The 27,090-nt window shown below is 41.7% G+C and overlaps 1 protein-coding gene across 1 annotated transcript; it reads left to right on the top strand.

The window, feature by feature from the left end:
* Window positions 1-3,424: 3,424 nt before the first annotated feature.
* SUN3 (Sad1 and UNC84 domain containing 3) lies at window positions 3,425-23,398 on the top strand (the record flags this gene model as incomplete). The annotated part of the gene is made up of 9 exons (XM_080921843.1): window positions 3,425-3,479; window positions 8,626-8,729; window positions 9,931-9,971; window positions 10,730-10,901; window positions 12,225-12,309; window positions 17,234-17,349; window positions 18,474-18,641; window positions 21,676-21,768; window positions 23,279-23,398. The coding sequence occupies exons 3-9, from the start codon at window positions 9,943-9,945 to the stop codon at window positions 23,396-23,398; spliced, it is 783 nt and encodes a 260-aa protein (XP_080777969.1). The 5' UTR covers window positions 3,425-3,479; window positions 8,626-8,729; window positions 9,931-9,942.
* Window positions 23,399-27,090: the final 3,692 nt, after the last annotated feature.

Raw genomic sequence — 27,090 nt, 5'->3', positions numbered from 1 at the left:
ATAACTGTTGCCCTAGAGTTGTGTGGTCCAAATAAGCCGGGTCACTCTGCCATGCAGCAATTCTGTCTCTAGATGTGTAACCAAAGAGTTCTCTGGCAGACATGCAGAAACAGGCAGTAAACATTGAAAAATTAAGAATACATCTGTGGGGAAATGGGACAAATGAACTTCTGTGTAATTAAATATTATAGAGCGGGTGAAATGACTGAACTGGGTTAATGTATCTCAGGACCTATGAAATTGAAACAAAATATAGTAGAATGCCTTTTATTAATATACATTAATGTATGTATTAATAAATATAACATTATTTGTGGACACATATATACGAAAATACAGTATCAGTTTTTAAGTCACTTATCTACAGAGGAAATGAGAGGAGTGAGACTGGGAGATTCCGTTCTTCCACTGTGTTTCTGGTATCTGTGAGTATGGAAACGGACACGACAAAGCACCCAGAGATTCTGTAGCAAAGCAGTAGGTGCACAGAGGAGCTTTACATTGTTCCTTAGGTTTGAAATCTGGTACAGCAAGACAAGGGAAGCAGAGAGACACACTCGGGCAGGCTTCTGTACGCATAGCCCCTGCATGGGTGTGGTGACCCGTTGGCCATTGTGAGGCGTCACCAAGAATGATGCAATAGTGACTCACTGGACTTCTTCAACCTTTTCTCGCTCCTAGTTTGGGTCTTGGCCCGGAAGCATCTATAAGGAGATATAAATCGAAACCCATACGTATGGTTTTCAGCTCTTCGTAAAACCAGGATGAGAAAACAAATGGTGTTCTCCCCTCTGTGAGCGCTCTGTAACTTGTGGGAAGAAACGAAAGTCCAAAGCAGAGGAAAGATCAACAGCCCTTTAAGAGTTGTTCTGAAGAATCCAGCAGCACCTCAAGTGTTAATGTCCTGCTGTCAGGGCCAGAACTCCCAAACATGAACGTGCGTCACTTTGCAGAATGACTTCCTTTTGCTCTTGAAGACAGGCCCTCACACCATAGCCCAGGATGACCTTACATTATAGCAATCCTCAGGCCCTAAATGCTGGTATTATAGGCATGCACCAGCATCCCTGCTGAAATCTACCGCCATTTGTGTGCACTGGTGACCTGTCTACCTGTAAAATAACCCAACAAGTCATCTTCCTTCTTGGAGAAAATCATTTCCAGTTTCCTCTGAAGCTTCCAACCACAGTACTCCTGTGGCACACCAGCCATTTGCTATTGAATATGGAGTAATCACAGTGGACAAGCAGAAATGATTAAGACAGGAGAGTCATGTTTTTTGGAAGAATGAACTGTGGCAGTGGTAACAAACCATACAGATGACATACTCTGTGCTCACGGGTTCATTCAGGCTCTGGGCTATCCAGAGCTTACTAGCCTTTGCTCACTAGGCCAGAGAGATTTTTACTGAACCCTTGGCTGTGAATGAAGAACCTAGGGGTTGATGCACATTCTGAGCTAACAATGGTGCATCCTATGGTAAGAACACATTTCCCAATAAGGAAAGGGAGCCCTGTCTGATGGGTGAACCAAACCTGCTGTCCCTGTTGTGGGGGGAGGAGGGTGAAAACACTGCAATTGCCACCATTAGAAACAGAGAAAGCACCCCCACAGGAGCAGTGCTGCCGTTAGAAAAAGACGACAGCTGAATGGCCTTATTTGAGAAGAGCAGCCTCGAAAATCACAGTAATGACATGTTTACGCTAAGTGACAGAATCCCCATGAACTCATAGATTTTCACAAAGCAGAGCCTGACAGCTGATTTTTCTCGTTTTTTTTTTTTTTTTTTTTTTTTTTTTAAATGGGAAAATACAGGAGTACAGTAATTTTAATTTAATTCAGTCCACCAGAGGTGTGATTAATACCTAAAACAGCCCTCTCTAGAGAGTAAAGCCTCCTCCACTCTGTGGTTTTGAGAAATGCTACCTCTGAAGGAAAGGGAGGGGGAACTCTCCTCTTAGTTGCCTTTAGCACTGCCTAAGTTCTGCCACCGAGCTCTGGCTGTGGCAGAGCATGATCAAGTAGAGGGAGTCAAGCTGCTCAGGTTCTGTATCCAGGGAATTGAAGTTTCTCTTTGTGAGCTGTGGTTCACAAAGCCCAGTTGACATCATACTTGTTAAGGTGGTTTGGTGAGAGACCTCACTTCCGACACCCTTTGGACAACGAACTTGCAATGTAAGTAATCTGTTTACCGACTGCTGAACATAATGACAAAAGAGTAAGTTTTAAAGAAAAGTGGGTGTCAGTATATAGATTACATCACTTCCAGATGAGGTCACCCTCTTAGACCTCCTTTAGAACCCTGCCTTTCGGCTGATAGAGTTTAGTTCAGAGCCAAGAGATGAAAAACTGAGAGTAACACTGTGGAATGATGTGACATGCTGGGACAGGTATCACTGGTCTTTCTGAAATTCTGAGTCAGGAATTCTCCTGTAGCATCTACTTGCCACCTTCAGGTAACAAATGATCCATCACTATCAGATTTTTCTAACTCTTAAAAATTCATTTTTAGCCTGGCAACCTGGAATACTCAAACAGCGTTATTATTCTTTAAGAACTTTTTTCTTAAAATTGAATTTGGGAAGTTGGGTTTTAGCTCAGTGGTAAGGCATTTGCCACTCATAAGAATGATAAGCCACAACCACATACAACAGTGTGATGCTTTACAAACATAGTGCTGAGAGAGGAAAGTCAGATGGAGCTAACTCCATATGCCCATTCTCAGAAGTACAAAACTTGACACACCTCATGAGCAGGGATGGAGCTCAGGCAAGAGACACTTTAAGAATAGAAGCTATAAACTCAAGAGGGTTTGTTTGGTGGATTTTTCTCTTGGGCTGAGGTAAAAAGCCAAAGGCTGAGAGACAAAAAATGACATTGATTTTTCTCACCGTTTGGGAACCAAGGAAGCTCAGAGTCGATGCTTCTGCAGACCATGGCTCTCAGAGATGCTCTGCCTGTCACAAAGACACTGACCTTCTCACCATGTCCAGATGGCACAACGACAGCAGCTTGGTCTTTTGCACTCACATAAGGATACCAGTCCTGTCATTTAAGGGCAAGTCTGGTGGACTCACTTAACCTCAGTCATTTGTCATTCAGCAAATTTATCAAGTTTGACTTCCAGAAAAACTTTGTTTCTTTACAAGCACTTACTGACCATAAATAGGAACCCAGTGGCACCAGAGTCACATGTGTGTGGAGGAGTGAAAATGTATTTGTGCCTGTGCCATCATGAAAATTACTTTCCATCAGTTTCAAAGATCACAGACCAGAAATAAGTTCATGGAATTAATCCAGAGCAGTAGGGGTGAGACAAATCATTTGTTGTCTCGGATGCACTGATTAAAGTCCAAGTTAAAGGTTAATAGCAATGGATTACATTGTTAAATTCTCAGTCTTCTTCATCATTCGTAGGTTAACTCGATCATGGAAGGTTGTCCTAAGTACAGTGTTTGCATCAGGTTTTCTTCTTGTTGGTAAGTCTTAGCGGGAATGGTTCTTAAACTGATGCGCACACCATGTGGTACGAGAGAGCTCAGTGGACTGATGCATGTTGGTCACACTGGAAGTCACCTACACATTCTTTAAGCTTCTTTCCCTTTTCATGTCCCACTTTAAAAGTAATATAAGCTCTTCTTGAGTAATTTGAGGAATTATCTTTCTGTAAGTATTTCAGTTTTTTTTTAATTTAAAACAAATTTTTCTAATACAATACCTTGTGATTAGTTTCCCCTCCCCCAGCTCCTCTGAGATCCTCCCCACCTCCTCTCTTTTCAAACTCCATGCCTGTTTATCTTTATTTAGAAAACAAATAGGTATAAAATAAAGAGCAAATAATAATAATAATAATAATAATAATAATAATAATAATAATAATAATAATAATAATAATAATAAAAGTCAGAGAGGACCAAACAAACGAAAAAAGCATGAGAAACATAGATGAAGATACACACATGTTTATATACAGGAATCTCATAAAACCATAAAACCGGAAGTCCTATATACATGAAAAGGAACACAGAAGTTGCACAGATGTTAAGAGCCCCTAAATTTGGGTAACCAGGCAGTGGTAGCACCTGCCTTTAATACCAGCACTTAGGAGTCAGAGTCAAGCAGATCTCTGTGAGTTCAGGGCCAGCCTGGTCTACAGAGTGAGTTCCAGGATAGCCAGGGCTATACAAAGAACAGAAGAATATGAAGCCAGTGAGATGGCTCAGATGCTAAAGGCCCCTGTGACCAAAGCTGATAACCCAAGTTTGGTCTCTGAACTCACAAAGTGGAAGGAGAAACTGACTTCATCAAATTGTCTTCTGACTTCTATAAAAAATACTGTGGCATATGCATACTTATCCCTTTCCCAACACATATAGAAGACAGACAGACAGATAATATTAAAAGGAAAGAATCCCCAATCTGCTTCCCATAGAAATATCCGATATTTTACATTTTCTAAATTTGAGTGACTTGACTTCGGGATTTTTTTTTAATTTAAAAATTTTTTTATTCTCTTATTAATTATATATGATAATATGTTTCATCATGGCCTGTTGATACATGCATATGCTGGTTTTGTTCTATTTATTTTAAATTTTAACTATTTTGAGAATTCCATAAATTCATAATGAAATATTGACCATATCTTTCTCCCATTTCCCTTTTCCATCTCTCTCATGCCCCACCCCCAACTTTATGACTTACGATTTGAAAACCAAGTCCAATTACTGCTGCCCCTATGCATATAGGTGAGGGACCATCCTACCACAAGATGCACGGGAAACCTACCAGTCCTCAAAACAGAATGATCTCCCCTCCCCTAGCAACCACCCACTATCAATAATTCCTTAGCAAGTGGTGAAGCCAGTGGACTGCTTACCCCATCGATGCCAGAGGTTTGGTTGTCTTGGTCTTGTGCAGGTCTTGTACAGGTACTCACAACGGCAGTGAGTTCATGGATGCAATCATCGTGTCCGGAAGACTACTAGCATTTCACAGTGCTCCTCTCCATCCCACAGCTCTATGTGTGCTACCTCCTCTTCTTCAACACTCCCTGAGCCTTTGTGGGATTCACACAGATATTTAGGGCTGATCACGCAATCTCATATTCTCATTCTTGCTCGATCAGTTAGCCATCTCTCCACTGACTGTTGTTGAATGCAGAAAGAAACTTATCTTAGCGTGGCTGAGAGCAGCCCAGGTGGGTGGGGGTAAGCATAAATATTTAAAAGGCATTTTGACAGCACGACTATATAAGAAATAGCTTTTACCCTAGAACCCATGACCTCCCCAGCCATGAACTTATGAATAGAATTATAGTGCCAGGTATGAAATTTTCTCCTCTGGGCAGGTCTCAAGTTCAATGAGAAAGTGGTTATCTCATAGCTGTCAGACCACCGCTGATCCAGTGGCCACATCTTACCTGGCTGGCAGACTAGCATTGTGTGGTCTCAATGTTCCCTTCAAGAGCATGCTTCCAATGACATAACCACCTACTAAGCCACACCTCTTCAACATTCTACCACCTCCCGGTACTGCCAAGTGCAGATCAAGCCCTTGACACACTAGCCTTTGGGCTATACTTGTACAACTATGTTGTCATCTTTTAAAGATATTACATTGAAGTCTTTATAATGGCTACAAAGTGCTTCTCTGCACTTCCTAACTTCAATCTGGTCAACTTGCCAATGGATGTGCTAATTCAGCTTTAAACACTGATGAATATGAATCTCAGAAGACTTAAAGTGGCTACTGTTGTTTTTGTGCTCCATCAAACTGAAATGGTAATTGGGTGCTATTGGGGGTGCTGTGTTAAGCAGTCATTCTCTTTACTGAGGTACTGCAGGTATCCACTGCTCCTAAAGGAAACTCTTTGTATTCCAAAGCAACAGCTCCTGTTTTCTCTCTGTCTTCACCACAAGTCTGCATCCTGCTTCTTTACCTAGCTCAAATCATGTGACAAAATGGCAGTTTTCTTGGATGTTTGCTTTCATTAATCCTAATGTTTAAAGGGTTTTTTGTTCATTTCTGTGGCCCAGCAATATTGTATTGTGGTTATATATACCACATTTTCAAATCTTTGTGTCCATTGGTGAACACTTAAGACTATAGACCTTTTGGTCTATAAGGTATAAACTTAATACCTTTTGGGTCTTAAGGTTAGTGCAGCTATAAAAACGAGCGTGTGTGTTTGCGTGAACATTTAGATTCTGTCTTAGCAAACACCTAGTAGTGGCGATTCCAGGAGAGAAGTGGTGGTGGTTTTTCACAGTGGCCACCCCACTCTTCATTCCCATCATCAGTGTGTGGGGAGTCTGATTCTCTTTACGTTGTCACCATCCCTTACCATTTCCCTGTTTAACTAGAGTCATTGGTAGCTACAGACTGGTCATTGTGGTTTTGATATGCATTTTCCTAGTGACTAATTTGCATGGGCTTATGGGCTCTGGGCATGTATGTGTTGCCTGGAGACCGGTCTATTTGTCCTTTGTTCATTTTTACCGTATTTGCCCATCTCTGACATTTGATTTTAAAATACTTTCTTTCCTCCTGAACACTGTCTTTTCATTTTTCACTTCATCCTTTGGTTCATAAATGTTTGTAATTTTGATGACATTTTGTCAAGAACTACATTGTAAATTCCAATTGCCCACTAGTTTGGATTTATGATGTTTTCTGTGTTTATCTTTTAAAACATTTAAGAAATTAAAGCTGACTTAGCATCTGTTGTAGTCTGAATAGAAAGTGTTTCCCACAGGGTCACGTTTGACACTTTGTCTCCAGCTGGTAGGACTCTTCTGGAGATTGTTGAGCATTTGGGTTATGCAGCTAGGAGATATGGAACACTGGGGTGGACTTGAGGGTTATCACTCTGCTCTGGGCCAAGAACTTCTCTTTCTGATCTAGTACAATGTGAACAAAGCCATGCCATGAGCGGCCTCCCGTTATCATGTGTGATGCCACTGTAGCAGCCACACCCTTCCGACTGTGGTACAGGGTGACCTGTAAAACGGAGCCAAAATCAATCAGGTAGTCTCCTCCTGTAAGTTCCTTCTGTCGGGTTCTTCTGTCTCAGTGATGAGAAGAGTAATTAGCACACTGACCAACGTCATTATAATTCTGGCTTTTAATTTTGTTACCTGAACAGAACATCTTGGTTTCTTCATAGGGCATTCATTTATTGAGCTGCCCCACAGAATGTCCTCTTGCTTAGTCTGAAAAACAGCAACTAATCCAACAGATCTGTACGATGTGTTTGAGCCTCCCTCTCCCTCCCTTCTTTCCTCCCTCCCCACTCCCTGTCCTTCTCCCAGTCCCTCTCCCCTCCCCCACTTCACTTGCAGGGCTTTAGTCTGCAGAATGTGACATTCTCTGATACATCCATAGTCCTCTCAGAATGTCACACACCTCACCCCACTGCTCTGTGGCTTCTATACTTTCTGATGAGAAACCAAATGACAATCCTGCCACAAGTCGTTGTGCACACCAACATATTTGTTTCTGGCTGGTTTCTGAGTTTGATTATATGGTTCGGTGTGGGGCATCCGTAAGTTTGTTCTCCTTGGTAGCCATTGGGTTTCTTGGTGGACAGATTTGTTCTTTTTATCAATCTGAAAACCATTCAGCCATTGTTCTTTTCAGGAGCCCCTCTCTTTTCTCTCTTTCCTCTCTCAGGGTGGAATGTGTTGTCCACATAGTGTGTATCTCAGTCTGTCCCACAGTCTTGGCTGATAGCTCACTTTTCTTTGTCTTTCTGCTGTCTTACAGACTACAGTTGTTTTGCATTTCAGAGCTGCTGCTGACCAGTCTTAGATTCCACAATAGTTTCCCCAGTTTCTCTCTTTCCCCTCCCTCACTCTATCCTTCCCTCACTCCTTTTATCCTTCCCCCCAACATCTACCCTTCCCCCTCTCTGCTGTGGTGGTTTCTATGGAGAACTAGGCATTCTCCTTCACCATTTTCTATAAGACATGTAAAAAAAAATCTGGTCCTGTCTCTGTGCCCTCCTCAGCCTGTGCATGTGCATCTGTATGTGTGTTTGTGGGATGTATGCATGTATGTGGACATGTATGCAGGTGTACATGTACCCCTGTGTGCATGCACAAAAACTAGGGGCCAATGTCCCATTGTCATCCCCTGTTTAGCTCCATCTTATTTTTTGAGACAAGGTCTCTCACTGAAGCTAGAATTCCAGGTAGCCAACAGTTTCAGATACCATCACCTCGGCAGAGCTGGGATTCTAACATATGTGACTACATCAGCTTTTAGGTGGATGCCAAGAATCCAGACTCAGTACCTCTTGCTTGTACAACATGCACACCATTGCCCTAACTTCCTGTTTTTCTGTAGTGCTGGGGTTAAACATGAGGCAAATGCTCTGTTGCCAAGCCCCAGCCCCAGCTCCAGCCCCAGCCCCAGCCCCAGCCCCAGCCCCAGCCCCAGCCCCAGCCCCAGCCCCAGCCCTAGCCCCAGCCCCAGCCCTAGCCCTAGCCCCAGCCCCAACCTTCTACTCCTAATTTTTAAAACGATCTCTCTCTCACAACCACAGAAATGATTATTAATACATATAAGGTATTTTGTGTTTCTAAATAAGTTCTTTGATCAGAGTTTTCCTTTTCCTTGAAGGACTTCTAAATCATCAGTGGCTTAAAGAAACAGAGTTTCCTCAAATCCCCAGACAATTTTATACTGTCATTGCAGAATATGGTTCCCGGCTCTATAATTACCAGGTAATATTTCATTAAATTATTGTTGCCTACCACTTGTTTAAAACTGAGTATGCTACAAGGTAAGTTCAGCTTGTGTTACATCATCTTAGTTTTGTGAGGATAGCTTACAGCAAGTGGAGTTCTCAGAAGAGATTTCGTGGTGAAGAAACTTCACAGACTCCCCATACCTTCTGACTCCTGGAGACTCCCCCAGGAGACACTCCAGAAAAAAAGGGGAAAAGGGCCAATGACTCCTTATGACCAGCCTTCCATCTCTAGCCAGCATAGATAGTATTCTCCTTTGCCTGGAAGCTCTTGATATCTCAGTGAGATTTTCCATTCTTCATTCCATGGCACTTCCTTTCTGACTGGCCTGGTTTGCTTTCTATAGCCATGATAAACAACACAGCCAAAAGAACGAGGAGGAGAAAGGATTTATTTGGTTTATACTTCCACATCACAGTTCATCATAGAGGGAATCAAGGCAGGAACTCAAGGCAGAGACCCAGAGGCAGGCACTGAAGCAGAGGTTGTGGAGGAGTGCTGCTTATTGGCTTGCTCCTCATGGCTTGCTCAGTTTGCTTTCTTAGACATTCTAGAACCTCCTGCATAGGGTAGGCCACGCCCATAGTGGGCTTGACCCTTCCAGGTCAACTATTAATCAAGGAAATACCCACTGCTTACGTACAATCTAATTGAGATATTTTCCCAATGCAGGTTTTCCTTTCTCAATTTCTTTCAAGGTATCAAAAACCTAACCAGCACACAAACCTTGGTCTTGGGCAATAGGTCAACCACATAAAACCCAACAGGTAGAGTTTGCCTGAAATGACTTCTACAGCTCACGGTCATCAAGGTCTTGGTCTTGGACCAGTAGCTGGTTCGGGTCCTTAAATCACCCTCCAGAATACAAATGTGCATCCACAGTGGGAACCACACCTTCCTGTCCCTTCCTTCTGTCTGTTCTTACCTTTCCCACCTTTGGAAATAGCAAATAAGGCTTACATCTTGGAGTTCACATTAAATATCACTTTCTATTAGATTTGTGAATTGGCCACCTTGTCAGACATTAACATGCCATATGTGGCAGGCTGGGGAAAACACACATGTAAGGTGCTCTTATGTCCTGTGCTGTATTTCAAGGGTCAAAGTGTGGTTTCAGAAGAAAGACAAAAATGAGTGACGAGGCAAGATTCAGAGTTATTTCTCTTCTTCATTCTAGGCCAGACTTCGAATGCCTAAGGAGCAACAGGAACTTTTAAAGTGAGTAGGATTTTGACTATGTCATTGTAGGCTGTGACTCCTAGATGAAATATTTGGTTTTTTTTTTTTTTGAAATTTATACAACTAAAAGAGCTTTCTTATATTATTCCTTTTATACCATGCCAGTCAAGAGTGTGTCCACCCCTTCTCCCCCGGCTGTTTCCTCTCAACCAACACAAAAAGCCAGATCTGTTTTAGTATTTTAATACCATATTCCGCTGAGCCCGGCATGTTCCTATAATTTTAATATTCAGCATGCTGAAACAAGAAGATTTTGATTTTGAAGCTACAACTGACGAGCCTGTCTCAAATAAAAATGAATAAATGGGAGAATAAATAAATGAAGTCTCAAATGTGGACACTGCATGGGTTGCCAGGCTACAGCTCGACAAACACTTCTCTTGAAATGTAGGACATCCCATGTTGAAGGGGATGGCATTGGGACTTAGCACTCCCCTGCAGGAAGTCACTTGACCAGGGAGACAGGCTGCGTCCTGTCTGCTCAGTGTAGCACAAGCCAAGCAAGGATTTGCCCTGGCCCTCGTCTTCTGAGTGTCCATCCACTTTGCTTTCCTTGCACAATGAACTGTAATGAGCAGACAAATGGACATCCCTGCTTTCCCATCCCTGCTTTCCCATCCCTGCAAATCTATTTCTTCCTCCCCTTAAGCTGACTCCTTTGTCTATTGCTGGCCCTGACACGGTTGTCAGGAACTTTAACATTTTCCTCTTTCACCTTGTGGTTCTTCTGTGTACAGGAAGGAAAGCCAGACTTTGGAGAACAATTTCCGTGAAATTCTGTTTTTAATCGAACAAATAGATGTTCTGAAAGCATTGCTTAGAGACATGAAGGACGGCGTACACAATCACAGTTGGCCTGTCTACCGAGAGGCTGTGCAGGACCAGGCCACTACTGAAGTTCTAGATGAGGCAAGGCGGGCTGGGGCATGGCTGGGGCTTGAGATAGCCATGGGATGGATGCTCATTCCATTTCTTCTCTTACATTTCAAAACTTTATGAACCTGGCTTTCTACAAATAAAATATACGTTATTTATATACATATATTTATTTATATATAAATGTGTAGATAGATATTTTTTATTTTCATATATTTATATACAACTTATTTTTATTTAAATCTGTAAATATACATATATTTATATATATGTATGTGTGTGTATGTATACATATATGTATATATATATATGTAATCAGCATGGCATGGTTATCATGGTTTCACTTCTACCAAGTAGATTTCCTCTAGACCAACTTGGTGCCAACTGACATTACCTTGTCCCCACTGGAACTGCCATTGGCTTCCTTCTACTAGTGCTGTCCCTAGGAATCGACGCTGCACCAGTGCTGTGTTACAGAGAGGATATTATGTTGTGATACAACTTACTTCCTACAAAGTAACCGGCCAGTGACTCAGAAACGGTGCTTTCTGAACTTCCATAGCAAATACTTGCTAGCAAGAAGTTTCCACTTAAAAACTATGCCTCTGGTGAGCTCCAGACTTGGGCAGGAAGCCTCCCTGTGTTGCTTTCCCTCTTCCTGGACATCTACCAATTTCTCCTCCTCAAGTCTATGTTTGAAATGTGTAGAAATCTAACCCTGGCCTTCCACAGCTTCCAGGCTCCATCTTGTGTTTGTAACTGTAGCTCAGTGTCTGAGTTAGCTGATGATAACTCCCACTGTTAGGCCTGCTCAGGGTACTTGCTTGTTTTTGAACAAGAGAATTCTTCAAAGCTCAACACTCACTGAGGTGAGTGAAAATTTGCTGTTATGGGCAATTTTCTGGCCTTTGCAAGCTGCCTGATTCTCAGATAATTATAGAATATCTCAGTCTTTATTGCTGAGTATAGGACATCAGTGAGGGACACAGTAAGGAGCATGCACAGCTGCATCTCATCCACTGGGAGGGTACCACAATGCAGTGGGCAGCTCCATCTCATCCCATGGTGCCGTGGGAAGGGCTTAAGAGGGGGCCCCAGATCCACTTTTCTGTGTGACTGATCTCAATCGTATGTTAATGTCAGCTCTATCCATGTCTGAGAAGGGTTTCTCCCACTGAGCCATGGATGAGACATCTAAGTGTGTCAGTGGCTGGCTTTGAGAGCAACTGAGAGCTGTTCAAACTGTTCAAATTCTGCAGATTAGGGAGTTCGGGTCCACATCCATGAAGCAAAGGGTAAATGTTCAAGCAGTTGGTAATGATTAATAACAGAAACCTGTTCTTACAATCTTTACAGGAAATGTCAAACTTGGTACATTATGTACTTAAAAAGTTCAGAGGGGACCAAATACAGTTGGCTGATTATGCCCTGAAGTCAGCTGGTAAGTGCAGGGGGAAAAAGAAAAGATGAATGTGCTTTTTAAAAAAGGAATGATTAAGGACCGTTTAAAATTCTTTATTAGAAAACGACACACATTCTTATGATATCAAGAAGGGGCAAAATTAACAACTCTAGATACTATGGAAGATTCTAGAAATGACTGTCAGGGATTGCTTTCAGGAATCCATCCGCATGTGTTTAAAAGGACCACAGAGAAAGCTGAGATGCCACAGGAAAGTCAAGCAGGTTAATTGTTAAGCTTAGCAGACAGACAACACAGTATATTATTATGGACCATAATGACATTCCTTATAGAGATGCTAAGGGCATTATTGCTGATTAAATGCTGATGTTTAAAGGTGGTTTACAAAGTAATATACTCAACATCTCTCAACTGAAGTTAAACCCAGGAGCTTTTTTGAACGATAAATTGTAATCTCTGTGGTCAATGGGCAGTGCAGAGGGGAAGAGGGAGGGGTAACATGAGAGACAATGCTGGTGAGTGGAATAATTTCTTAAAATGTACAATCAGAAATCGTTAAGAAGTGGATAATGATGTGCTGATTAGAGAAATTGTGTACTTAAGACTTTTCTAATAAAAACTATGTCTAGGGCTGTAGCTAAGTGGTGGAGTGCTTGTCTGGTGTATACAAGGGCCCTGAGCACTTTGATAACTGGAATATGAAACAATCAACAGACAGATACATACATAAATAAATACATAGATACATAAATAGATAGATACATAGATAAATACATAGATATCTACATAGCTATAGATAAGTACATAGATGTAGACTAATACATAGATAAATGTATAGATATGTAGATACATAGATGCATAGATACACAGATAGATACATAGATGCATAGATAGACACTTTGATAGATAAGTACATAGATAGATAGATAGATAGATAGATAAATAGATAGATGATAGATAGATAGATAGATAGATAGATAGATAGATAGGTAGGTAGATCGAAGCTTAAATGGCTCCATTTTCTCCTTTTAAAACTATAGTCTTTTAATTGTTTAATCAGCATAGAAAAGCAGATTTCACTTTCAAATTGTCAAATCGCTTCCCAAATATTTGATAAACAATTCTACAGGAGCAGAACCCTTAGGGATTTGACTTAGAAGAGAGATCTTGAGAACAAGCTTTTATTTCAAACAAAACATTTGTAGCTGATGGAATTGTCTCGTAATGGTCAAGAAGATGCACACATTAATGGGATGAGTAGCATCATGATAGTAACCACCAAAGGGTATTTCCCATGTGCATTTTCTGCATATATTGCTAAAAAGACTAGATGCCCAAGATGTGCCTACATGGTGTGTGAGTTAGTAACACACATGGATTTTAAAGGATTTTAAAAGTCAGTAATAAAGTGGTTCATGTGTGTGTGTGTGTGTGTGTATGTGTGTGTGTGTGTGTGTTCCCTCTCTCCTCCCCTCCCAGTCCCTCTTCCCCACTTCCTCTGCCACTTGTCCTTTGTATCATTTGTAATGTCTTTTGTTTCTTTGTTTCCTGAGGCAGGGTCTCACTATGTAGTTCTGGGTGTCCCAAAATTCACGATGCAGACCAGGCTGGCCTCAAACTCACAGAGCTCTGCCTGTATCTGCCTTCCATTAAAGGCATGTGCCACCACACCTGGCTTCAGGACTAAAAGGCGTGTTTATCTTTTGAAAATATATCTGCATAGTTTGCTACATCAATACATTGACAATCTTGTCATTGAGTGACAGAATTAGATAAAATCATTTACCAACATTCCACTCATGATTAAACACTTTCAGTAAACTGCAGAGATTTTCTCCAACCCGATGAAGGATTCCTACATAATGCCTTATCTTGACACACAGGTATTTATGAAGACTGGAAGGTTTCTCCTAAGATCAGAAACAGAGTTAAGAATGCCTATTCTTACCTTTCCTAGTTAACATCACCGCTGACGTTTAAACTCGTGTATCCATGCAAGAAATAGAACAACACATGCTCAAACAGGCCAAAACTGTGGCATAGAGCTCTAGTCTGGAGTGAGTCCACAGGAACACTGTGAACTTGGTGCAAAGCAGAAAAGCCAAGTCAGAGGTTCTGGTGCAAAGGATATTGGCTGCAAAATAAACATTAGCCATCGCTCACACTGACCACAAGTTAACCTAAGTGAGTGTGAAGCAGGAGCTTTTATAATTTCTAGGACAAAAGAGGTGTGTAGTTTTTATTCATTTTGTTGCACTGGGGATTGAACTCATGGCCTTTTGCATGCTAGACAAGCACCCGACCACCGAGCTATGTCCCTACACTTGCCCTAAATTTAAAATTTTGAGGCAGGGTCTTGATAAGTTGTCCCGCTGACCTTAAACTCACATTGCAGCCCAGGTTGGGCCTTGAATTAACAATTTTCCTTTGTCAGTCTAGGAAAAAGCATCTTATAGAAAACATCAAAACATGATCCAAAGGAAGAGAAGGGAGAGTTTGGGCCTCATTAATATTAAGTTGTGTTCTAGAAAGGACACATGAGAGCGTGAGGGGACAATTCGCAGGCTGGAGAGAGAAAATTTGCACACAAGTTTAGCCAAGCACTTGGATCTAAAATTTATGGAAACTTTAAACTTTGGTAATAATAAAACAGAAAACTCAGTTTTAAAATGTAGGGAAAGGTCATAAAAACATGTTATTTAAAATTTCAAATGTAAACAGAAAACTTTTAAAAATTGGACATTATTATTCATTAGTGAAATGAAAATCAAAGGCACTGTGACACATCAGTACACATCGATCCACGTGGCAGACAGTTGTGCCAAGTGCCAAGTGCTACAGACACTGGGAAGCCCTGGGCCTTTGTCCACCGTGTGTGTGTGTGTGTGTGTGTGTGTGAGTGTGTGTGTGTGTGTGTGTGTGTGTGTGTGTGTGTGTGTGTGTGGCTATTAAGTGGTACGTTTGGAAAGCGGCCAGACAACTGCTTCTCAAGTTAAATATAGCCCTAGTGACCCTGTGGTGGCATCTTTAACTATTTACCCGAGAGTTAAACTTTACATTTACATCCAAACACTGCGAGTATAGCTCGGTGGTAGGATTGCCTGCCTGTTCAGGATGCAGAAGGGCTTGGGTTAGAGCCCCAGCAATGCCAAAACCCAGACAAAAACCCATATGAGAATACCCGTAGCAACAGACTGATCCTCATCAAAATTAGAAGTGCCCACAAAATGACTCAAGCACACTGTAGGCAACAAAAGAATCACTACTCCCAGGAATCTCAAGTGCTTTATGTCTCGGAAACTGCATGCAGTAAGCATCAGACTTTGCTACACTGCAAAGGGGAAGTAAAGGAATGTCTGTATTAGGGAAGTGTGTGAGGAAGATTAGTCTGGACCAGCGGCCGATAAGGAGGAAAATGGGGAGGACTGCTCCTCACTACAGGCTTCTTTTGGAGCAGACTAATTCGAAATTTACTGTGGTGCTGGCCGGCACGATTCCTAAATGTGCTTAGGCAAGCAAGACTGAACTGTACCCTTTAAATGGGTGTATTATTTCTCAGGAGAGCCAATGAAAATGGAAAAATGGAATGAATGAGAAGAATGGAAAAGTGTGAGCTTCTTCAGCAGGAGAAACCGTTCAATTTTTGTTTTCAGGAAAGGATTATGAAGGGTGTCAAACTAATATACCTTAGTATGCAAAAGAGATTTCCTGTCCAGTTAGTCCTACAGGGAGGAATAGTAACTGAAAAGATAAAAGATGCCTGCTTTAATTTCACTTTTGGACAGATGGCAAGTAATTGTAGGGTAAACATGCTCTAAATATCATATGGCATAAGACTGTTATGAAAATATTTTAAGATAAATTTTAATTGCATGCATGTGCATGTTTGTGTGTGTGTGTGTGTGTGTGTGTGTGTGTGTGTGTGTGTGCGCAGTGTTTATGGAAGCTGGAGTAACTGGAGTCCCTGCATCTGGAGTCAGTAGTGACTGCGAGCTACCTGAAGTGGCTGCTGGGAATGAAACTCGGGCCCCGTGAAAGAGCAATACACTCTCTAAACCACGGAGCCATCTATTCAGCCTCCTACATTTTATTCAATATCTAAATTACAGGTTTACGTGAGATGATTGTATTTCCCATTGTTGTATGTGGCAACCATGGATCTGTATTTAATGCTTCACATTGTGCTAGCCAAGAAAATGTGCAGAACTTAGATGCCTGGTCAGTGTGACCGAAGCACAGGGTCTTCAGTGTCACATAAACACCTGGGCTCTGTGTTTTACATTGCGCCACTCAAGTGAAATGTGAAGTGGTTTGCAGTTTTTAAATTTCTCATGTCTAAAATACATTTTCCTCCTAAGATAAACAAACTTAAAGGGATAATGTTCAGTAAATACTTTTATAACTTGATTACAATTAAAGTTGCTACAGAAACTTGAAGCCTGGTGAATTTACATAATTACTGTTACTAATGTAAGGTGAAGGGTGTGAAGACTTTGCTGCTGTCTCCATTTTTGAGCTTCTGGATGATGGTAAATGTAGCATACACATTCGTTTTAGCTTTGAAATTTCTCCAGTGTTTCAGATTTTTCTTATCACGAAGTAGTTTCAGAAATTTCGGGAAACTAGGAAAAGCAAGCAAAGCTTTCCATCTGGATGTGGTGGTGCATATCTTTACTCCAAGCACTTAGGAAGCCGAGGCAGGAGGACTGTTCCAAGTTCAAGGACAGCCTCAGTACCTAGTGAGACCCTATTTCAAAAACCAGCAGAAAAAATAAAAACCTTTTGGAAAATGACAGGATATCAGTAGCCCTGGCCCAACTGAATTCCAACGGTAAATTTGACTTTGTAGTTTGTCCAGTGCTAGCTTTTCAGGAACATAAATAAAATCTAGATGTTGTGTGTTACGTGTTATGTGTAAATTTAAAATATGTTGCAATTTCAGGAGCCTCTGTCATTGAAGCTGGAACCTCAGAAAGTTACAAAAATAATAAAGCCAAACTGTACTGGCATGGGATAGGGTTCCTCAACTATGAGATGCCTCCAGATATGATTCTTCAGGTAAGTGCTAAGTAGGACAACACCACGTCTACCTTAAGAAGTTGTTACAAAACATCATGGCTGTTTGTTTAAAACAAAAGCAAGAACATTCAATTTACCTACAAAACCCAGACACTTCTTACATTTCCATGCTATTATGCTGTACAAATTATCGTAGTAAACTATTAATTATTACACTTGAAACATCAGAAAACTAGACTTTGTTTACCAGAACATCTTATTCCATACCTTCAGTTCTCGTTGATAATGTAACTTCCTTTGCTCACCGAAAACTTCAGGCATTTAACAGACATTTGTTAAAAGTGGCTGTCCTGCTAGTGCCAGTCTGGCATTAAGTGGTTGGTTATAGTAGAAATTTCCAGAGCCTTTCATTCACGTGGAAAGATCATGACAGCCAACACACTATGAGCCACACGTCAGAAGTTGCTTTCAAATTAAAAAGTATATTCAGAGTCAAATCTCCAATATCGCCTTGCCAGGCTACAATTTTACGTCTCGTCAAAGAACTATATTTTGGTTTTCTTCTTTACCGCCAAGACTCCATCATCATCATCATCATCATCATCATCATCATCATCATCATCATCATCATCATCATCATCATCATCCACAATTATCATCAACCCTATCAACTATCAATAAGATCACCCTCTCATGCCATACCACCATCACTCTCAGCTCTGCCACCATCATTACCTCTACCATAAATCCCATTGCCTCCCCAGTCCTCATCAACATCATCAATCACCATCACCATCATCAGCACCATAAACACCATTGTCTATTCACTCATCTCCATCATCCCGACCATTAGCACGATTGCCACCATGAGTCACCACCAGCACTTGAACCTCTAGCTGCCTGTTAGCTCTCAGTCTAGTCTAGCAGTGAAAGGAAACACTCTGCATCTCTGAACAGACGCATGCAGTGCTCTGGATGAACAACCAGACCTAGGCTGTTTAAGAAGGTCTCCCGTTTGATCTGTGTCCCGGAGGCTTCATGGTCTTGTCCTAAGAGCCTTACAGTTGCTAGTGATGAGGTGCTCAGTATGGAAAGGCTAGATCTATATGCCCAGAAAAGAGATTCATCTAAGGAAAGAGATTCATCTAAGGTTTTCTTTCTAGCCAGATGTCCACCCTGGAAAGTGCTGGGCCTTTCCAGGTTCCCAGGGCCACATCCTGATTAAGCTCGCCAGGAAGATCATCCCAACAGCAGTTACCATGGAGCACATCTCAGAGAAGGTGTCGCCGTCAGGAAACATCACAAGTGCACCAAAGGAGTTCTCTGTCTATGTGAGAAGCCTAATCTAAATCTGTCATTCAGAAGGTGTTGATGTAGAAGGAGTTTGACTGGGAATAAGGGGCAAGCTTGACATCTTTGGGGACTGAATCTAGGACCAAGCTAGCACCCTGCTAGTCCTGGACTCACCTTTTAATTGTACACTAAGTGTTTGTGCTTCTGACTCCTATAGCTTTCTTGTTGTTGTTTACAGACATGATTTTACAACTAAAAAGCTACATGTGTATGTACACCTGAAATGTTGGCTATTTATATAAATATCACAACTCACTGTAGCAATAGATATTTAAAGGATCTGTTCTATGTTCTCGGCAGGTGCCCGTGTGGCTCTGCACCTGTCGGAGAACTCTGGATTCATGAATGAAAGACATGCATACACATGCACACACATATACACACACACACACGCACACATACACACACATGCACACACATACACAAATGCACACACACACACTCACACACACACACTCACACTTAATTTTTATTATGCTTTAACAGAGCACTGGCCCAGCTTCTCCCTAATTCCACCCAGCTAACCCACTTTCCCCTCTGCAGACCCAATTGGGTGAGTGGTCCCTGGACCACTGTTCCAGATTCTTACATGTCAGCAGGTCTTTAAGTCTGATCTCTCTGCTTCTCTGTCACAGTGATACTGCTCCTTCTTCTCCCCATCGTCCATCCTTGTCCTTGTCCATAGAAATCTAAAAGTCCCACCTCCTTCTCTGTGCCCAGCCATTGGCTGTTAGTAACTTTATTGACCAATCAAAAACCACTTGAAGACAAGGACCCTCAGCATCTGGACACATGGATTCCTGTGTGATTTTGGGAGCCGAACTAAGGCAAAGCATTAGAACCAGTTCCTAACAATCCACCTTCCTACTTCTCTCTGATCCCAATCCTTTCTGTCCTGAAGCTTTGATTCGCAACAACTTCATCTGTTAATGTGACACGTGCGGCAGCATTTACTTTTACCACCATTTCTTGACTTTTTTCAGTGTTGGCTATTATTTAATGGCTTCCCTCTAACTAAAGATGAAAATCACCTCTTTCCTGTAGCTCTGTCCATCCAATATCTCTATCTTTAAAAACAGGTGCATAGGGATATTTGTGCAGAGCACGTGACCCTCTCATGATAGGGGATCTTCTGTCTCTAGGATTCACAGTTATGTAGCCACCACCAAAATTTTAGAACATTTTGGTTGCCTCCCAAAGGAGCCCCTACTATGGTTTATTTTTTACCTCCCTCCCATCTGCATTAAATGCTTAGGCCTTGGCAACCACTAGTGGACTTTGAGGTATAAATTCTCCTGTTTTGGATGGCACCTTTATCATATGTGCTCTCTAGTGACTGCTTGTCAGAGGACTTCCAAAGTTTCACTAAGTTACAGTATTTGACTTTTTTTTTTTTTTTTTAAACCAAAGAATGTTTGAGGCTCTGAGGGGATTTGTGCCTTTTTGTTCATTTGTTTCGGGCAGTGGCCAACTCAGCTTGCTTGCTGTCAAGCTACTTTCTTTACTGTTCACATTTTAAATATTTCCAAAGGTGGTTGTCACCTGTTTGTCTGACTTGCTCGCTTTGGTGCTGTTTCTAAGGCATTCATCAGAAGTGCATGCTCCCGTTGGGACACTTCCACAGTTTAGCCTCCATCTAATGATGGCAGATGAGCCTTGTGTACTGTTACTGTGGGGGTCTCATTCCTGCATCCTGAAGTCTGTTTCTCATGTACCTTTTCTGATCTTTGTTCCATCTCTGAATCTCATTTAACTCTTACATAAAAAGTTTCATTCCTTCCATCATAATTACACTAAAACTTTGGCTTCCCCAGATATTGCTTATTTAGAGTCTAATCACATTCTTTCATGTCTACAGTATAGTCTTTGCATCTGAAAATACTAATTGACATCGGAGTTTTGCTTCAGCTCCTGATTGTTTACAGGGTCTCTGTTGATCTTGTAAGTCGCTTTCTTTGACTGTCTCCATGCTCCTTTGGAGCCCAGGCACATAGTCCAGTTGATTCTGAAAGGATTCCTTCCTAAGGCAAGTGACAACTTGGCTGGTTTCCTGACTCCTGCTGGGGAGGAACTGTACTGTCCTCAGGAGGAGAGCTCTGGCATGGGCTGTCAGTGGGCAAGGACTGCTGTGGACTGAGGGCGTCCAGGGATTGTGGAAATGATTGACAGCCAAGCCTCAGCTATTAGTCCCTCCTCTCCATGTCCTCTAGCATACTATGGCCCATATCCTGAGCCTTTCTGGGCTCACAGCCTAAGTCTCTGTGGTGCTAGTGCCACCTCAAGCCACAGGAATTTTGTCTGCTGCCCTTTGACCTTCCCCATGGATTTTTGTCTGTCTGCTCCTATTTTTTTCCTTGAAGGCTTACCTCTGTGCTTTGATATCATGGGCTGGAGGAGGGTATGGCCCACTTTCTGTGTCACCTGATGCTTCTAATTCTATGTTAATGAGGCTTCTTGACTCCAGCCCCTGATGCTCACACGCCTGGCAAAGTTGAGTTAGGGATGACTTTTGACTGGCCCTGCCTGCCTGTGTTTACACACCACTATTCCTGATTTGCAGGTATTCTGGCTGGTTCTTCCAGGCAAAAATCATTTAGCAGTAATGAGTTCTTCCCCTGTTTCTTCTGTATTATAAAATCGATGACCCAGGGGCTTCCTCTGTTGCCCTTTGCTCTTGTCCTTAATGCTATGAGGCATGGTCTGCCACTGAACTGGAAACTTGTCATCTTGGCAAGGCTTGCTGGCCAGTAGGTTCTCAGGTTCTATCCATCTCTGACCCCCGATGTTCGGGTTACAGGCATAGGTAGTCCTGTCCAGATTTTCACAGGGGTGCTGGGGATTTGCACTCAAGTGTTCAAGCTTAAGTAACAAGCAATCTTAACCACGGAGCCATCTCTCCAGCTCTCGCATGTGCAATTTCAGGTGAACCATTGCTACTCGAGCATCTGCATCCATTTCTTTCCACCAAGAACCCACTTATTACAGCCTCTGTACTGGTTGTTTCCTTTGCAGGGTGTTATGAAGAAGTGTGAAGGAGAAGAAATGTTCCTCGGTCAGTTCACTTATAACAAAATGGAAGCAACCATTCAAACATTTGAGCTCCAGGTAATTATCCATTGGGAAATGCTAAGTTATGTCTGGCTTCATCACTAAGAGGGATTTGCTGGAATTGCTGCTGAAGACAGCCATGACATAAGCCCAAGCTAAATGAGGGCATCAGAACTTCTGTGCTTTGCTTCAAATGCTTGCATGTATTTTAATGCACACCATTTAATGGCATGTTGTTGGTGCACAATTCATTGTAAGACAGGAACAATTACAAAGACAATTTCTAACCCATTCTCCCTTGTTATTTCTCCCAGATATATCACATTTCTCAGTCCTTTTTTTTTTTTTTTTTTTTTTTAAATAGTGCACCCGGCACACTCGCAGAAGCAATCTACCACATGCACAATTCAGTTTGCTAGTGACTGCCTCATCCACCTTTAGTAAACGGTTTGGCTTTGAAGGCAAAATATGAGGTTGAGAGAGGAACTCAGTCAATATTTAATGCTAGGCAACATAGGTAAGATTTCTCTTGCTAAGCCATGAGGGAAAACACCAACTGCTAACTGATAAACTCCATGAACTGCACCAGCACGTATAAGATATCTCATCATTACTTATGGCTAACCACAGGAAGCAACTGGAGAGGCTGAGAGAGTGTCTCATACTCCATAAGGATAAGTGTTTGCAATACTTCTTGGTCAGCAATGAAATGGATCTGAGCTCCCCCTCCCCCACCCCCACCGAGTGCCCAAACAGCTCTTTATATACAATGATCTCACACACAGAATCACACCATCAATGGGAAAAAAAAATGTTTTGAAGAAACAAAACACTGTACTAAGCACATACAGACTTTCCTTGTTAATGTGTATTAGACACTGCAACATAGTGGTTATGTACATAGCATTTGCATTGTGTTCAGGATTATGAAAAGTCTTGAGCTGGAACTACCTGAAGAGTCAATCCTGACCTGTAGGCAAATGTGCCACTTTATATAGGGGACTTGAACACCCAACAACAGGAAGTCCTGGATGCCATTCTTCTAGATACCAAAGGATGACTAACTATCCTAAATTAACACATTTGTCCAGCTTTATGTCTGGTTCGAATATTCGTACATACTTAGGTTCATATTTAGCTTTGGGTTTTGTTGAGGTTGAGTTTCTTTTTGTTTTAGATATTACTTTATGAAACAGTATCCTGCTTACGATAGCCCAAGCTAGCCTTCAACTCTTGCTTCTTTTCCTTCAGCCTTTGCAGTTGGTTGTAAAGGTCTGGTTTTCTCAGAACCCTCCCTGCAGTAGTACAGCAGTAAGTGTGAGAAGGAGAGACAAAAGCACTGAGAGCCATAGCTGTCCCCGGACCTGCTGCGGATCTTCCTCCCCTATACTTACCTGTTCCTGGGGTCTTTCTTTCCAGTGATTCATTTCCCCACCCATTAGAGCTCTGTTTGAATGTACCTGTGTTAGGAAAGAAAGAGGGTTAATATATATATATATTATATCAGCGTTCACTGGGATTCCTCAAGAGTCACCTTATAAGTCATTTGTGTTTTCTTTGTTTACAGAATGAAGCTTCTGAATCTTTGCTATGTGTGAAACTTCGAATCCTTAGCAACTGGGGGCATCCAAAGTACACTTGCTTGTACCGATTTAGAGTCCACGGCATCCCCAGTGACTACACTTAGAAGGTGGTGCAGAAGGCAGTGGCTGTGCAGCCAGAATGTCCAAGGATGTTTATTATTCCCTTATGTCATATTGCACCCCTAAGAATCAAAGATTGGGAGGGGGAGGGAAACCCCAAACTCATTCCTACTAGGCAGTAAGAAGTGAATGAATTTTACTAATAAAAAATGAAAGTCAATCCAACACCCTTTGGTAGTTCACTTTGAGTGTCAAGAGGTGACTTTGTATATAGAAGCAGGTTTCAGTAGGAAGTTCACCACAGCTTAGTTATCCATCCCCTACATCAGGCACAGTGTCTACTGTCACCACCGTTACCAACCCCGAGCTGCAGGGTTAGGGTAGTGAAAATAGAGAAGCCACAGATAATTTTAAAGTTAGAAATAAAAGTCAATGACATGTTCTGGCCCCAAATATTTGAAGATAATTTGACGGACTCCTCAGAATCTGGTACTGTTCTTTTAAAAATACAGAAGGGTTAGCTGGGTAGCTTGGCTAGTAAAGAACCATTGGGGACAAGCCTGATGATCTGAATTTAGTCCTCAGAACACACAAGACAGAGAGAACCATGTCCCCCAAATTGTCCTCTGACCTCCCACACTAAATAAACATACCTTAAAAAAATAGAAACAGTTAAGAACTGTGCTCTCTGTTAGATGTGAAATTGCTACATGTAAATCAAAGTTACAGATACAAACAATGATCAGATCGAGGACACAATTTACAAAAGTCATACCAAAGGCCATAAGCATCAGGTAAAACAAGGAGAATGTGTATTGGGAAAGGTCCCATGCAACATAAAATGATTAAAAGCTTCAATAGATGACATGCCTGACTCAGCTGTAAAGACATCAGTTCTTTCTACAGTAATTTAGGATCATAATGGTCTCAATTAAAATCAGAAAGTTATAGTAATTATAGGCAGTAATGAGTAAAGCAGCTAGCCTGCAGAAAAGTGACAGACAATGTGGCTAGCACGTGCAAGTCCTTGGGTTCCAACACTACCAGTGAAGCAATAAGAATTATTTCCAAAATAATAATTTGATAGTTTCTGTGTGAAAAATATTATCACCTTGTTTTAAAAAAGAATTATTTCTGTAGAGTCAGAACACCTGGAATTTCAGCATTGGGGAAACCGAGGCAGAAAGAACCTGAGTTTGAGGTTGGCCTGGGATTAATTAGACAGACCTGTCTCAAATCAGAAATGTGCTTTGGCCATCAGGATGAATCAGCCAGTAACAGGTTGTAGGCCTAGATTTTTCAAAGCCTACTTTACTTAGGGTTCTTTAAAGCATTAACCTCCCTTCTAGTCCACTGCCCAAAGGTAACTGAACAAAGGTAGGGAAGAAAGATGGTCAAGGCCAAGGGGAATGTGGACCTGTTTAGAAGTTCTTTGCAGCAATTCCAATCTTCATTGTCAGGATATCAGCATGCAGTCTAAAACAGCAAACACTAATCAGAAGTTGAGACTGAATCCAGAAGAAAAACCTCGAGGCTCTGCCAAATTGACAAGAGTCCACGTGTCAAAAAAGCAGCTGGAATACCATGAGAGATTCTTTGGGACATTTCTCTCTATGAAGTCACAACAAGTAAAGACCAGCGAAGTGTTATAAGGCGAACCAATGCAAAACCCTTGTTCACTGTCTGTTGGGTTCTACTTAAACTCTTCCCAAACATCGCATGTCCTCTCAAGCATCTGTCTCAGCAAGACATATTCCCACATGTCTGCTTCAGCAAAAACATACTCTCATAAGACAGCTTCCAGGAAAAAAAAAAAAATCACATGCCACAACTGGGTCTCCAAAGAAAACTGAAATTTCCACTTCAACAGGCACTGGCTACGAACTATGACAAGGAGAATTTGATCCCTTGAACCCACATGGTGGAAGAAGAGAAGTGTGTTAGTTAGGGTTTCCATTGCAGTAAAGAGACAAATGTGGCCAACAACTCCTAAAAGGACAACATTTAATTGGGGCTGGCTTACTGATTCTGAGGTTATCATCATGGTAGGAAGCACGGCAGTGTTCAGGCCAGCATGATGCTAAAGGAACTGGAAGTTCTACATCCAAAGGCAGACAGGACCAGGCCGCTGTCTTCCAGGAAGGAGGGAGGCGGATCTCAAAGCCAACCCCACAGTGATGTACTTCCTCTAACAAGGCCACACACCTACAAGCCACACTTCCAATAGTGCCACTCACTGGATTGAACATATTCAAATCACTACAAGAACCTAAGATTTCCAACCCCATCCCCCCAAATCATGGCATGTAGACCAGTGCATACATGCTGAAGCATGCATATACACATACAACACACAAATCAAATATGTGGAGAAATACTTCCTGTGTCATTTAGCAAACGGCTCCCGTTTTAAACCAAAACATTCTTTACTTTTGACTACTATTTTTAAATATTCACACGTGGAGTGATGCATCCTGGATCTGGTTTTAAATTCTGTGAGGGAAGAAAAGAAGCAGGAAGTTGGAGAACGGAGGTGGGTGTGAAAGGGTCACTGATGTGAATACAGTTACCCCACAGGGATTGACTGTCAGTCTCTTCTGTCTTCATATATGACGGTATTCTAATGTTGATCTGGCTTAGGAAGAGCAAAGTATGCATGCTTTTAAAACCTCAAAAGTATGTAGTAGACTATCTTGATTCTAAATCTCATAACATTGCATCTGTTTTTTTGGGGGGGACCCTCTTAGAAAGAACGGCTTTGGTAACAGTGGAAGATATGTTCCATCTCATTTTGGATCTCTTTGCGATATTTATGGAAACCTGAGAAAAACATCAGATGGAAAAGTTCTGCAACAAAGGCTTTAAACAATACTCAGAACCATGTGGTGTTGGCACATGGATACATCTGTGGGGCAGACAAGTCCAAGACCAGAGTCATAGCTGTGTGGGGACCGTGTATGCAGTAAGTGCAGACATGGAGTCTTGGATTCCTCTTGCTGGCATAACACCACCACAGATTGGTAAATTATAAGCAAAGAAAGTTTATTTCTGCCTGTGGGTCTGGTACAGTTTCAGAAGGATACAATTGTCAGTGGCTTTCATCCTGGCAGTCTCTGACACTGAGAAGAGGGAGGAGCTTATAAGACCTAGCCATACTAGCTTTTCTGTCCGTCCACCCTGGTGATGACCCCTAAGCCACTAACCATTTGAATGGTTAATAGAGAGCCGTGCTCTAATCACCGCTTAGTGCTCTCACCCACTAATATTTATAATAGGAATCACATGAGGGGAGGAGCAAACCATGTAAGCATACCATCTGAGCGAAACAAAGCAAATGGCTCGGAGCAATTATCTAGCCATTAAGAGAATGAAATTGCTTCTTTGTTCATTACTTTACAATGTGATAAATCCTAAATGAAACACAGTAAAATATTTACAAACAGGCAATGAAATCATAAAAAAATCTTAATAAACCCAGAGCTGATTCCTATATGATATTGGATAGAAGAAACTACAAAAGCACCAAAATTCTACATAAATGAAAGCATTGCTTTTAAAAAAAAAAAAAAGATTTATCTTATTTTCTGTAATGTGAGCACCCTGTTGATCTCTTCAGATACTGGAAGACGTCATCAGATCCCATTACAGATGGTTGTGAGCTGGGAATTGAACTCAGGATTTCTGGAAGAACAGTCAGTGCTCTTAACCACTGAGCCATCTATCCAGCCCTGCAAAC

This window comes from Micromys minutus (genome assembly GCF_963924665.1).
Source record: "Micromys minutus genome assembly, chromosome: 1".
In the NCBI taxonomy this organism is placed as follows: Eukaryota; Metazoa; Chordata; class Mammalia; order Rodentia; family Muridae; genus Micromys; species Micromys minutus.
The sequence above is the reverse complement of the archived record's forward strand: the minus strand, read 5'-3'. Positions and strand labels throughout refer to the sequence as shown.